Source organism: Phaseolus vulgaris, chromosome 9 (genome assembly GCF_000499845.2).
Source record: "Phaseolus vulgaris cultivar G19833 chromosome 9, P. vulgaris v2.0, whole genome shotgun sequence".
Lineage (NCBI taxonomy): Eukaryota > Viridiplantae > Streptophyta > Magnoliopsida > Fabales > Fabaceae > Phaseolus > Phaseolus vulgaris.
The window spans coordinates 22,617,671-22,632,580 of record NC_023751.2 but is presented as its reverse complement, the minus strand read 5'-3'; the positions used below and the strand labels follow the sequence as shown (position 1 = coordinate 22,632,580).

The following is a 14,910-nucleotide window of genomic DNA, read 5'->3' as shown; positions in this document are numbered from 1 at the left end:
TCAGTTATTCATTTAACACCACTTTATATACTTAACTATTTTTGGTTTAAACATCAACTGTGTTTTAAATTAAGTTCATCAGAATGTTGGAAGTACTAAACTGATCAAATTTAAAAATTAGAATATTGAAATGAAATCTTTGAAGTAAATGATTAAGATGAATCTTAAAAAAAAAAGAAAAGAAGAAAGAGTATAATTTAGGATATCGAATACTAAGATATAGTCTAAAATGATACTTATAAACAGTGAAAAGATGTAAGGAGAAAGTATATGAAAGACAGAGAGTGTAATTAAACAATAAACATTCTTGCAGTGAAAGTTTGTAAAGTGTGGGTAAGAAAAAAAAAAAAGGCTTATATTGGTATTCCCTACTGTTGGGGTTGAAAATTTCTGAAGTTTTGTTCATGCAAAAGTAGTTGAGCTTTTCACACCAAAGAGACATCAAAACTATTGTGAGGTTTTGTTTTAACTTTATCAGTGTAAATTCTACCATTTCACGCAAACCACTTTGGCTACTAGTTTTCATACCAGATTTTATCCATCAACATGACAGTTAAGAATGCATGGTCAAAAAGCACATCGAACTTCTACCTCATTCCTTTAGTAATCTCCGCCAAATCTTCCTATAACTAGTTATCTACCCTTCTGACATTTTTCTTCAACATCCTTCAGGGGCTAATGGATTTCTTGAAACGTAAGGGTGTGGTTTACAGGCCCGTGAAGGATGTGGACTTAGGCTCCTACAGCACTGAATTCTACCTGCAAGCGAATGTCAAAGGTTCATCATGCACTGTCTTTTCTTTCTTTCTTTCTTTTTTTCTTTCTCTCCTAGCATCATGGTATCTTGATTTGTTGTTCTCCTAGTATGGTTTTCCATTGAGTTCTTGTGAGAATTATAGCATTGACTACTCTCTAGTATGATGTATCACTGTATCAGGTTCAGAAAGGGTCTGCATGTGCTGTGTTTTAAGTTTTAACAATGACATTTGATTTGATATTTGATTCAGAAAGTTAGCTTGTAAGAGTCTTGATAATGATGGATGATATCCATGCACAACCACAAAATACTACTAATGATCTTTACCATCACAGCTCCCCGCATGACTGGACTTTTGGTCAAGATTTTCACTTATCTATTGGAGTTTCCAATACTTGGAACCTTGCTACTGTTCATATTGAAGGGAAACAATCTTATTCACCGGGTATGCTCCATGACCATTTTGTATTCTTCCATTTCAAGAACTTCTTTTCCAGTAAGCATTAAATTCTAAAGAACATCTCTAACCAAGTGCTTTTTATTTTATTTCATTTCCACAGCTTATCACAAATGCCGAGTTCCAAGAACCGCCTCTCTTTGTTCCCTTGCATGATTTTGAAGGTTTGAGAGATTATGGACATGAGCATATTTGATTGCAAAACTTTGGCCTTAGGTTGCCTTAAGAGAAAGTGGTCACCGTTTCTGTTTACTCTTGCAGACATAAAAGAAAGAAAAGTCAAATGCTTAGACTCTTCTTTGCAACCTCCTGAGAAAGTTCATCTTGCACTAGATTGTTTGCCTGTATCTTCACAGGAAACACTTGATGGAACAAATTCTTCATTCTGCCGCTGGACAATAATGGATTATGCCAAAGCTTACCGTTCAGGGGACATAACACCAAGCTTGGTATTTTCATCGTTTGATATTCTTAAGTTTTATTATCTTTTCCTGTCTTTACATTTTTTCAAATTCTGCTTTTAGTTTCTAATTTAAATTTAAATTTTGACAGGTTAAAGTTCTTGAATTTTTCTGCTTTGTCTCTTTCAGTTTTTTACCATCAAGAAACAGTGTTAATTGATGAATAACGTCATTAGGTTGTCAAAGTCATTGTTACTTTTATCCATTAAGGCTGTTACTTGATAACAAGCTCTAAAAGCGATGGCTGTTACTTGATAACAAGCTCTAAAAGCGATGAAGAGAAAAAAAATCAGAAACTTTGACAGCTCAAAATTTAGATGAATGACTAAAAGCATAAACTTGAAAAAGCTTAAGAACTAGAAAGGTAGTATTCTTGTACATTTAATAATCTGCATCTACAAGGACATTCAATATATAGTATTTCTGTTATGCTTACAACCACAAGTCCTTCTCGTTTCTAGTTCGCTCTGACTTCAGAATTTTGATGTACTAATATATTCATTAACTCTCTTTCTTCTTTCATTTTTTGCAGGTTGCTGAACGATTTATTGCAGCTATTGATGAATCCACAAAACCCTCATTCCAAATGGGATTCTTTATTCACTATAGTGTTGATGATATTCTTAGACAAGCAGCTGAATCAACTCATCGATATCGAAGAGGTACTTCACAACAAGTCAAATGTTAATTCAATTCAACATTTAAGTGATCCCTTCCGATGGGATTGTTGCTATTGAAACTCATAATTATGGCTATATGTGATTTCTGCATCCAAAGATAAGATGTATCCTACTTACATTTCCCCCACTCCACTTTCTACTAACATGTGTGGCCATTTGCCAACCGTACAAGTCTAATGAATTATATTCTAAGAGTTCTGAAAACACATTTTCTAACACACTCCTAGCACAATTTTTATTAGTAGTTATTATTAGGAACTACGAAATAAGGAGTAGATCTCATTATATAAGAAGTAGGACCAACACAATTTTGTGTTTTTCACTAATTTTCAATCAACAATAAAGAGTGTGTTAAAAGAATACAGTGTTAGCATTTATATTCATATTCTAATATTTGAAGCTAGAAAACAATAATTTTAACTATTGAAGTAGCCCAGAAATTGCATTGTCATATTTGCAGACTATTAGTACTAATAACTGAGGCACTAATTGCCCTTTCTTCTTTAGGCTTTATCCTCATTTGTGTTTCACATATTATGTGTACTCAACAATGTTCAGATACTTACTTAATGTAATACTATGTGTGCAGGGGAACCAATCTCAGTGTTAGACGGAGTTCCTGTTGCTATCAAGGATGAGATAGACTGTTTGCCCTATCCAACAACAGGTAGTGTAACGTGTTATTGTTTTCCCTAAGGTGTCTTCTATTCAAATGATTATCTGTTGATTTCATGATTCACTTAAGCCTCTAAAAATGTTGTTCTAAAGGAGGTACAACGTGGCTTCACAAAGAAAGGCCGTGTAACGATGATGCTTGCTGCGTTAAGCGTCTACGGTTATGTGGCGCCATACTTGTGGGGAAAACCAATATGCATGAACTTGGTTCTGGAACCAGTGGGATAAATCCACATTATGGGTAAGAGCACCTTGTGTTATACTTCACATTATGTGACATCTTGGGAGGAATTGTCTTGTGAATTAAGTATGAATGAAGGAATGTTCGTGGAACTAGTTGGTTATAAGAGCATGTTTGCTTATTTTCTTTGTAGGCCTGCTAGAAACCCATATGATACCAATAAGATTGCAGGAGGTTCTTCTAGTGGATCTGCTTCTCTGGTGTCTGCTGGACTGTGTCCTGTTGCCCTTGGTGTTGATGGGGGAGGTATTTGCTTTATATCTCTACATGAAAGACCAGAGAAATCAGCATTCATTATTATTGCTTAGTAGGATTCATATATATGAATTTGCTTGTTAAATCTGGCTCAGTAGTGCACGAATATTAAGAGTAGATATAATTGAAAACGTTGATGAACTACTTATGATGTTTGCTCATTCATCGCTTCAGGATCTGTAAGGATGCCAGCAGCTCTTTGCGGTGTTGTTGGTCTAAAACCAACTTTTGCACGTATACCACATGATGGGTAGGTATCTTTGTTTTATCATCATGTTTCAATACTTGAAGGATTGTAATGTAATGACTTAGGAGAATGATCTTCTGCTACATTCAGAGTTCTTCCCCTGAATTGGACAGTTGGAATGGTAGGAATACTAGCAGGCACAGTTGAGGATGCATTGATTGTGTTAGTACTCCTTTCTATGATAAATTTTCTTCAAGGAGGTTTTAACATTTGTTTTACAACATCTACTGTTTCATTGTTTATAGTTATGCAGCTATCAGTGGTGAAATTCCATCTGATCAGATCTTCAGTGTATTGGTAAGATCGTATTTTTCAAATTAATGATTTTTTACTCTGGATTAGTCTTTCCATGTTTCTAATATCACATATAATTCTGATTAGATTTGAACTTTCAAGTTCTAGAGACCGAGTCTAAATTTTATCATGTTCTAATATCTTGAATTTCTTATGTCATTATGTAATCTTCAGACCAACATAAATCTTCCACGGCTGAGTTTAACAAAATCCATATCTGACATCAAATTAGCAAAATACGGCAAGGTTAGAGACCTGTTGCCAGCTACAAATATATGCACTATGATTATCAATTTTTTTGAAATAGGTTAACATCATGTTGTTTAACCACTACTTCCATCAATTAGTGGTTTGATGATTGCAGCAATGATGTCAGAATATGCTGCTCCAAAACTTTGTACCAGCTTCAGGATCATTACAATTGGAAGGTACTGAAAATTATAAAAATGCTAATGGTGACCACTGATATATTATCATGGTTTCTACTTTGCCCACATAATTAAAATCATATCTTATTTGATGTGAATTTGGAAGAAGCCATCTTTTTAAGGCAGAAAATTCTCAAAGCACTTCATCACAGTCATCACTTCCTAACCTGCTAACTTTCTGTCTCAAACATACAAGATCATAGATGTGACCATACCAGAGATAGAAGCAATGCGCCTGGCACACTATACGACAATCGGAACTGAGTCTTCTACTGCACTTGATTCTTTTAAAGAAAAGTATGTCATCTTATAAACTTTTTCCTTTCCTCCGTATTGTCCTCTAGCTTGAGGAGTGTTGCTGACACCACCAAATTACTACCAAAGGAATTTTGCAGAATTAGGATGGGATGTAAGAGTAGCACAAAGCATCTATGGTTCTTTCAGCGGCATGGAGTATCTTAAAGCTCAGAAAATGAGGTAAGATACAACAATTTCGGCCAATAAATCATGCTAATTAATAAAATTACTGTTTTTTGAACACACAATTTAACTAATAGTAGATAGTGTTTTGCTTAAGAAAAAAGTCCATAGAACTGAATTTGGTCACATTAGGAATTTCTACCTACAGCAGCTTTTTTCTTTGAATGAAAGCTTGTTAAAAATATGATCAGGAATCGCCAGCTGCAATTTCACAAGAAAATATTTGCCGAGGCAGATGTCATTGTCTCACCAACAACTGGGTTTGTCCTGTTTCCTCAAACATCAAAGAATGGTGGTTTCTTTTTGTTTTGCACTTTGGTAACACATTTATGATGTTTATCTGTAACAGTGTTACTGCATATCCAATTCAAGATGATGCTATTCAGACCGGTGAACTTGACTACGTGAATGGAGGTACAGCATAAATGAAATTCATCTGATTAAGAATGACATTAAGCACAGCATGTTATTTTGAAGTTATTGGTAGCACTCTACATATGAAGCACCAAAAATTGATTTTTTTTTGCCACAATTTTCAGCTGCACTTGTTCGTTATTCCATAGCAGGAAACTTTCTGGGACTTCCTGCTGTCACTGTTCCGGTAGGATTATACCCACTTTTACTTAGTTTCTTCATATTAAACTAAAATTACTAATACATAAATTATAAATAATATTTCTAAAAAAATGATTTTTTTATTAATTAGTTCATAAAGAAGTTAAATTGTAATCAAACTTCACAGTATTTTTACCTATTTTTGATCTGCTATAATTGTGTGTTTGCCATTTCACAGGTTGGATTCGATAGATTAGGTTTACCTATTGGGCTCCAGTTTATTGGAAGGCCTTGGTCTGAAGCCACACTCATCCATTTGGCATTTGCAGTGCAGGTAAAATTCCTTTTTCTCTAAACAATTTTTTTTAATTATAAAAATACTATTTACAGTATTTTTTATATATTTTTTTAAATAAGAAACAAAATAAAAATAATGTAGTATATATTTTTACAGGTAAAGTTGGTTTTTTTATTGAATAATCAATACTAAGTGATGTAATCAAATAGGAATATATTATTTTGTGTATGTGAGAGACTGAAGACTATGAAAGTTTGCAATATAATAATGAGTGAGTTTGCAAAGTTGATAAGTATTGGTTTGGTTGGCATTGAAAATATGGTGTTCTGTGTTGAATCAGGTTATGTGCATCTCAGAGTACAGAAAGCCAAAGGTTTACTTTGACTTGCTGAGAAAGAAGATTGATAGTGATGCCATGTAGTTTGAAGCTCAATAAATAGTTTGGTTTGTCTCACCAATTTTCTTTTTCTTTCTTTTGGTGAATTTCATGTACTATTATTATTATAATTTTTAGTCCTTTGCTGCTTCTTGTACTATCCTTTGAATTAGATTATTAGATATTAGTTTTTACCTTTTAGTTTTACTTCCCATATAATGGACATAATCCTATAACTCAACCCATGACAAAGTGGACTTTGTAATTAATATGGGTAAACAAAATCCTACCATGTCAAAGTTTGAAAATAAATAGTATCAAACTATTAAAAAAAATAACTTCTCTGTTGATTTTTAAAAAAAATCAACTGCAAACATCAATAACAACAAAATCATGATAGATGTCTTTTAAAAGGTTAACTTACATCTGTAAAAAAAAAAAAATACTCTTTTCAACATTGGTCGAGAAGACTTCAATAGTAGTCTATAACAACACCATAAATCACACAAAAATTTCTCTTAACATCAAATGAAAAGTTACCATCTTAACAATGTTTCAATCTTAATCAAGTTGATGACATTTTAACCAAAATCAAATTAAAGGAAAACTATGAAAAACAAAACATGAATTTGAGAATATAAATAATTTTAAATTCTTACTTTTTAGAGAGATATTGAAATTCTCTAACTTTAAACAATTCAATTTCTCTAATGAAATTCTAGAATTTCAATTTCTTTTAAAATTATCTATTTAAACACACTATTTATGTTTATCTTTTTAATCTGTGTGGGAGCATAGGTTAGAGGTGATGGGTCTCAATAATAAGGAGTTGAAGAGTTTAGTAGAGAAAATAAAGAAAATATTTTGTTTCATGATGTATATATTTAAAAATATTTATAAAATGAATAATATTTTGTAATACAATATTATGAGTATTATGAGTATGTAAATTATAAGTACACACTAAATTTCATGATATAATTTTGGGCAAGGAAATTAGGATGTTATAATTAACATTAATTAATTGAAATTCCTTTGAGTCTAACTACAATCATTTAGATTTAGATTGACATTGATCAAAGTTATTTTTACATGGTGATTTCTTGCTTACTTTTTTATTTATCAATGTCAGCTCACAAAAGTTTTCCTAATTAACCTGGGTAAAAAAAATCTAATTAATGTTGTGTGAAAGTTTTGGAGTTAACACTAAAAAGATAAATCATAGCAAATTATTAAAAAAAATAACTTCTCTATTGATAAAAAATCTTTGCAAACATTGAAAAAAAAATCATGATAGATGTTTGTTGAAAAAATTAATTTAGATCCGAAAAAAAATAGTCTTTTCAACATTGGTCAAGAAAAGTCCAACTAATATCTAGTAAGAAAAATAGTGATCTACAACAACATAAATCACAAAAGAACTCCTCTTAACATTAATAAAAAAATTTAGTCGACATCAACTGAAAAATTATCATCGTGATAATATTTTAGTTTTTGTCAACTAGACGAGACTCCAACCAAAATTGAGCTAAGAAAAAACCAAAAAAAAAACACAATTTGAATTTAAGAATATAAAGAATTTCAAAATCTTATGTTTTAGAAAATTTGAAATTCTCTAATTTTAAGCAATCAAAATTCTCTAATAAAATTCTAAAATTTTCATTTCTTTTAAAATTCTCTGTCCAAACACAGTATAAGATTTTGACGTGAGAATTGTAACATCAAGTTTATCTTAAATTCATAATTCCAAATGAAATAACTAAACTAGTTTAAGTGGATTTTTAGTATTTTGTTTGTTGAAATATTAATCGAATTAACTAAAACCTCTCATGTCAAACATTATTATGAAATTAGACATTCCAGCTAGATACATCAGGTATCAACATTTCTCTGTCACCACATGAAAAAGATATTATTAAAAAAAAAATACAAGCAAATAGGAAGGATTACACAAAAACTCATATTTAAATAACCTAAGAAAAACGATACTTAGGTAATCTATACTTATTAATAAAAAATTCTAATAAAAGACAAGATAGAAGTCTATTATACCAACTAGCGGAAACACAGGTGCTAAAGCGCATGTGCATCCGCATTTTTGTTATTATTACTATATTGTATATTATTATGTGTATTCATATCTTTTATCAAATATCACTAAGTAAAAATAAGATAGAAACATTTTCTCTCATCATTTATGAGTTTCAACCTACTATTTTAATAATTAAGTTGCAGTAAAAACTATATTAAACAAATTTAAATTTATAACAAAATAAACATAACCAATTTTGATTTGTTATTACTAAGATAAAACTAAAAAAAAATATAATAATGAAAAGAAAAAAGAAGAAGAATAAACCTTAAGAAAATATTTATTTTCTAATTCCTTTCCTCCTCTCCACAAGAATGTTGTATTCAAGACTCATTCATCCTCTCAGCACATCAACAATGATGTCAAGATTCGTGAATCACTAATTTTAATTTGTGGTTACTAACATAAAACTAAAAAAGAGAAGTCGATGTCCACATCAACAATAATGTCGTTTGCACCTTAAAGGAATTAAGGTCATCATTCTTGTGAATCACTAATTTTGATTTGTTGTTACTAACATAAAACTAAAAAATAGAAATATAATAATGAAAAGAAAAAAAAGAAGAAGAATAAGATGAGAAACTTCATAACAAACTTTAAGAAAATATTTGTTTTCTAACCCCTTTTCAGATCGCATTCGTCATCCCGTCAATGTCACATCAACAATGGTGTCAAGATAACTCTTTGTACCTGTGCAATCTGAATGCTCTATAGTAAAAAAAATGATAAAAATTAGTGACATTAACCATTAAACAACCAAGAAAAAAAAAAACTCACTTACATACTTGCTCTTCTTATTACTCTTATCTTAAAGAATGTTTTTATCTAATGGAAGTGATATGAACAGAAAAGATAAAGTGAGTAGGAGGGAGAAGAGAAAAACGATAATTAGAATTCCAAATATAAATTCAAATTGAAAAAAAACTGTGAGTGAAAATTGAAGAAATAAATATATTTCAAAAAACAATCCTGATAACTGTTTTAATATTTACAAAATTACAAAATAACTAAAAATAAAATTAACTTTTATATATATATATATATATATATATATATATATATATATAAAACAGTTATGGGTCTATAGATATATATCAAAAACAGTTATGGGGAAATCTCCATTATATATATAGGTATAGATAAAATTATTCTTTATAAATAAATTTTAAATTAACAAGTTTGTTAGCATCATCTTCACGAAAAAGGTGAGAAATCTAAAACTTTCACAATAATCAAGACAAATATTTCGTCTATTACGAGATAATTATATATTTTTTAATTGATTGGAATTAATAGGTGCCTTAATCAATATAGGTTTTGATTTTAAATTGTTTTTTAGTTTTTGATACTTCTAATTGCTCCTACTTTTATGCTTTTCTTCCTCTTCATATGTTAATCTTCTTCTTATCATCTTATACTGGGTTATAGGCGTATTTTAATTTGTTGATATCCATTTATTTAATGCTTTTACTATTATATTTAATGCTTTTACTATTATATTCATCCTTTTATATGTGACAAAGTATAAAATGTATCCGTTATCTTCATAATTATCGGTTAACAGGCATACCAGGTATACCTTCCACCGTTCTTGCCCAAATATTTTTTATAAAAATAAAAATATGATATTATAAAAAAATTCAATATTAAAAAAAATATACATTTTATTATAACTTATAATTTCATAAATTTTAAAATAGAATATCAAATAAAATAATAATATTTAGTAATTTAAAATAAAATAAATATGTGCACATTCACATTTGTACAGTAAGTAATTTAAAAAATATATATTATTCATATCCATGTTAATCAATACCATTATTCTTGGTTAACATAGTTTTGAAGGAGTTTACTTATCATCTCTAATGATATTCTAATAAATTAAAATTAAGAGATATATAAAGTAATAACTGTAGAAAAATAAGCATAAAATAAAGTAAATATTTATTTATTAAAACGATAAATAGTTTAATTTTATTAATATAAATTAAAAATTATATAAAATAAGCAATAATTTGAGATGAAAATTTGAAGAAAAAAAATATAGTATTTGGCATTACCTCCACTCTTGAATTCAGATAACAGATTTGTATTTATTTAACCAATACTTTTGAATTTAAGTCTTGGATAGCTAATTACATGAAAGATCAACTTTTGGTTCAAAAGAGTATTAGCGCATTATGACATGGATGAACACAACCCACTCTGTAATTCTAATATTTATGCGTGAGCCATTTTAATTCTGCAAAAGGGTACTATTTATATGTAAACAAGTAAGATTGAAATTTATACACGTTGAATCATTATTGACCACATTTACAAATTCTTTTTTTTTTCTTCACCTTATTTTTCAGTGATCTCTTGTTCTGCTTACACTTTTGCTTCTTGGGTTGAACCTACCAAAACTATTACGGATTTTTTCATGGGTAATAGATGATGAGTTTAGTGAAACTGGTTCAGAATCTCTTTTGATCAAACTCAAATTACTATGTAAGTTCTTCAACTGCTCATCACCATTGTGGGGACCTGGTCTAACTTCACATGTTAACTCCATAGGGCTCTCTGAATCCAGTAGAAAGTCTTCCAATGTTGCTAGGGACTTCAACTGCAGTCCAAGAGATTCAATGGTTTTTCTGCATTCAGCAAATTTAGTAGCAGCCAATGCTAGTTCCTTCTCCTGCATTTAAAGATGCTAAGCTCTTTATATGAAAAGACTTGTGTACAACATTGTTTATGCAACATATTTAGACAACAACCATCACTTGTATTTAGCTACTTAGTAATCAAATGCAGTTCCAACTGATCTTCTGTAATTTGAGTCTGCATCACATGTTAATATTTCAACTAAATCTTTGTTTTGAGCATCATGCACTTGACAATATTCATCATAGAAAAAGAAAGATTATTAGCCAGTGTGTGTTTAAACAATATAGAATACATCGAAGAAGGCTTAAATTGTGGAGTTCGCATTGTGTGTTACCAAACTGACCTGCTTTAGCTCACTATTAACACCTTCTCCGGGAAGAATCTCAGTTTTTTGCTGGAGTTGAGCTTCATGCTTCATTCTCAAAAGCTCATCCTCCAACTTCCCACATTTGGCCAAATTCTTTGCCGACAAAGCTCGCTCTTTCTCAATCTCTTCCTCTAACGAACAAATTTTTGAGACCAATTCTTCTGCTTCAGTGTATGCAACACTGAGTTTTGATTCAGCTATCTCTTTCTTTTCTTGAGTTGCTTTTAGTTTTTCATATGCTTCTTCATTTGATTTGTTTGCAAGAGCTAACTTAGTTTGAAGCTCTACTACCTCTAACTCCACTTCCTTTATCCTGCTCAATGATGCTTCAAGCTGCTTTTGGTACTCGGTTATATCCATCTCCAGATCAAGTTTCTCTGCCTCCATTTTCTCTAGTTTCCTTTCCAATGCAGCATTCTTTTGAACCATACCTTCCACAAAAGCATTCATTGTGCCATGGCCAACACTGAGTTGGTCAGATGCAGTATTTACAACGGGAAAGCTACTTACACTTTCAGTATCTGGCAATGCAGCAAGCCTCTCCATTTCAAGGAAATCATCCATCAGATTGATCTCAGTTGAAAAGACCGTGTGATTTTCTCCGGCAGTGTTTTCATTCAGATCCCAGCCTCCCAATTTCGGCATATCACTTTCAAGTACTTGTTGCCTTTCTCCAATATCTGACATGCTATCAGTAAATGACTCTACATAAACTGAAGAAGCAGCTAAAGATCTGTGATCATTAGCAGAGAATGGTTTGCGAGTCACAGCTTTCAGTCTCCTGCACTCGGCTTCTAGCTTAGCCACCATTTTTATAGTTTCCAAATGTTGCTTGCTTGCTGTTTCAGCAGCCTGAGTGCTCAAATCCCTTTCTATGGTCCTGAACTCTAGTTCCTCAAGTCGAGATTGTAGCTCTATTTTAAGACTTGAATTCTCTCTCTCCATATCTTCAAGCCTCCGGTGAAGATCAGAGTGAACTAATGCAGCAGCAGGATCAACAGCTTCCCACTCATGATCAGGTGTTTTGGATTCCAAGCCACAAGAGTTATTTGATACAGCTTCATGAATCTTTTGCTCTTGTTCGTCTTTAGATTGTCGAAGCTCCCACATACACTCCTTGAGTGCCCCATTAAGATAACTAACTTGGTCTTGAAGAACTGAGTTTTTCTGTTTTGCATCGTCAAGTTGTTGTTTTAAAATCAATCCTTCATTTTCAGCATTCTCCCAGCCTAATCCCAAAAGCCATGTAATTAGTTAATATTTTAGCCCGAAAAAAGAACAGAAAACAAATTTCTTTAAAAAATTTAGATTAAACTTCCCAATAATCCCCCTAGAGCAGAAGTTTATGATATAGACACGGCTTCCCAATAATTCCCCTAGAGCAGAAGTTTAGGATATAGCCATGGCTTCCCTAGGCAGGCGAAATGAATCATTGACAAGCAGGTGAAGCACATTTTAGAATTACCCCTGAATCATGTTTGGATAGCTTTAGATATTCATTTTCATAAACCATAACTAAGATCAACACTTGAACAAACAGGAAGTCGATTGCAAATGCTCAAAGCCTCAATTGATTTGTCATTTAGATAAACTTTGTCAAATCAAGGGGAAGTTATTCATACGCAAGATGGTCGAAAAACAGATACCTGAGACAGCTTCTTCAGCAACCTTAGCATGCTGCTTTACCAAGTCTTCTTTGGCACTAGAGTTTAATAGAGCAGCAGATAACTGTTGTGTTAGAGTCTTCACATCAGTAACTTCTTCATCATTTGTTGCACCCTCCTCGCACATGACTTCTGGAGGTGTAGTATGTGTGGTATATACCTATACATCATGGTACAGAAACACCATTCATCAAATTTCCCTCAATTTATAAATATTTGAACAATCAGAATCTCAAACTAAAATGAGGGCAGAATGAATGGTCTATGTAAGCTTTAGAAACTTATATTCATGTCAAGTCTACAAAACAAACAGTTTCTGCTTGCCTGGAAACTTCAAATCATCTCAGGCAACTGACTAGTGGGTAGAAAAAATGAAAATGACGAAAACAAATATAACTAAACCATGATAGCATGCAAGAAAAGAAGCTAACAATATAAAGAACTAAAAGGGGGTGCTGCTACCTGATCATCATAGAATCTTTCTGAATGAGATGACATTGAGCCAGAACTCTCAGTTTCACCTGGACTTTTCAAAGATGACTTCCTGCGCCATAGCCAACTCCTCCGGTCCATCCACAATTTAGGCAAAGCAACACCTCCTTATGCCTTCACACAACAACATGAGCACCAGTGCCCCCAACAAACCCTTTAGCCTGAACAGAACTGGATCTGAGGCTATCAGTGGAATGAATAAGAGGAAGCAGGGAAATGTGGCAACTTCAAGCAAAACCCACAATTAAAAAAGAAGAATGTGAGAGCCAGGTGTTCAACCTTAAGAAGTAACTTGCAAAGAAAACAGAAAGTAGTTATGAGAGAGAGCTTTGCTTAGAATTCACTTTCCACTCCCATCTACCTAGATTTTAACATTAAGGGATCAGTGGTCAAATGTAGAAATATGGAAATAAAAAATAAAATAAAAAAATACTTTTTTGAAGTCTATCCTTTGGCCATCTACTATGATATTCCTTTATACACAAAACTCAGAGTGTGAGGGTTACGCACCTACCATGACTCCCCAATTTCACGCCATGAGAATGGACTGTCGATCTAGCAAGTGGTGAATCCTAAGATTGAAGAAGACAGAGAAATGAATAGAAGGAAGAAAAGAGGGAAATGTGAGAGAAAGTTAAGATAAATGATGGAAGATATTATTGAAGGAAGTTTGTGTTGTGATGTGGAAAGAGATATTGGGAAAAGGAGATGGACCATGTGGTGACAGAGAAATAGGATAAGAGTGTGGAAGTGTGAAAGGGGTCTGAAAAAGTCCACTGATTTAGCTTGATTTTATCATCTGTAGATCATATATGTGCAGGTAAGGTAACTTTGTCGGGATTGTATTCAAACAAACTCTGCCTTATTCCCGCTTATTGCTCCTGCGATTCACTACAGCCGTTAAAATTGTTTTGCCTTTCCTCTGTTTTTGTCTTGTTCTTGGTGTTATTATTTCTGCCACTTTTTGTGCTTCTGCTATTACGTTGTCTGTTCCTGCCTCTGTCCTTTCTTGAACGCAAATTGCGGGTACTACCCTGTCACTACTGACCCCTGTTTTGCTTCCTCTTCGCACGCACTACACAAAGCTACAAGTAATTCTAAGGGCAAATAACTCAGATGCTTGAAGTTTCTGTTCGCTTTAAAAGTGTTGTACAATGTCATGATGATTCAATATTAGTTGATTTTATTTTTAAATTATAAAAGCTTTCATGTAACTTGATATCTCAGTTCCTCTAACACTTTAAATAACAACAATCATATGTCATTACATGAAAAAAAATATTATTAAAAAAAAAATACAAAAATATGGGGGATTGGACCAAAACTCATATGTTAACAAAAACGATACATATTATACTTATATTACCGAACGGTCGACAAGGCCGAATGAACCTAAGAACAGACAATAAACTCGTAATTAACTGTAATTAAACCAGTTTAAT

At 32.0% G+C, this 14,910-nt stretch overlaps 2 protein-coding genes across 13 annotated transcripts; one reads left to right on the top strand and one right to left on the bottom strand.

Moving 5' to 3' along the window:
• The first annotated feature begins 373 nt into the window (after window positions 1–373).
• LOC137821868 (fatty acid amide hydrolase-like) lies at window positions 374–6,405 on the top strand. 3 transcript variants are annotated; one of them, XM_068626657.1, is made up of 21 exons: window positions 374–457; window positions 673–778; window positions 1,093–1,202; window positions 1,318–1,378; window positions 1,476–1,663; window positions 2,208–2,337; window positions 2,945–3,022; window positions 3,124–3,271; window positions 3,405–3,517; window positions 3,701–3,776; window positions 3,864–3,935; window positions 4,019–4,070; window positions 4,242–4,313; window positions 4,415–4,495; window positions 4,692–4,792; window positions 4,880–4,972; window positions 5,167–5,235; window positions 5,325–5,389; window positions 5,515–5,576; window positions 5,769–5,864; window positions 6,169–6,405. In XM_068626657.1, exons 2-21 carry the CDS (start codon window positions 679–681, stop codon window positions 6,247–6,249), a joined length of 1,848 nt encoding a protein of 615 aa, XP_068482758.1. In that variant the 5' UTR covers window positions 374–457; window positions 673–678; the 3' UTR covers window positions 6,250–6,405. The 3 variants fall into 3 exon arrangements, with proteins under 3 accessions (XP_068482758.1, XP_068482757.1, XP_068482759.1); XM_068626656.1 differs by having other exon boundaries at window positions 374–552; XM_068626658.1 differs by having other exon boundaries at window positions 374–566.
• Window positions 6,406–10,533: 4,128 nt separating this feature from the next.
• LOC137820900 (filament-like plant protein 3) lies at window positions 10,534–14,629 on the bottom strand. 10 transcript variants are annotated; one of them, XM_068625212.1, is made up of 6 exons: window positions 14,183–14,577; window positions 13,979–14,040; window positions 13,439–13,693; window positions 12,959–13,136; window positions 11,289–12,541; window positions 10,534–10,976 (listed from the first exon to the last, which is right to left on the bottom strand). In XM_068625212.1, exons 3-6 carry the CDS (start codon window positions 13,547–13,549, stop codon window positions 10,650–10,652), a joined length of 1,869 nt encoding a protein of 622 aa, XP_068481313.1. In that variant the 5' UTR covers window positions 13,550–13,693; window positions 13,979–14,040; window positions 14,183–14,577; the 3' UTR covers window positions 10,534–10,649. The 10 variants fall into 10 exon arrangements, with proteins under 10 accessions (XP_068481313.1, XP_068481315.1, XP_068481317.1 ...); XM_068625214.1 differs by lacking the exon at window positions 14,183–14,577 and adding an exon at window positions 13,748–13,829 and having other exon boundaries at window positions 13,439–13,639; window positions 13,979–14,162; XM_068625216.1 differs by lacking the exon at window positions 14,183–14,577 and adding an exon at window positions 13,748–13,829 and having other exon boundaries at window positions 13,439–13,629; window positions 13,979–14,162.
• Between the last annotated feature and the right edge of the window lie 281 nt (window positions 14,630–14,910).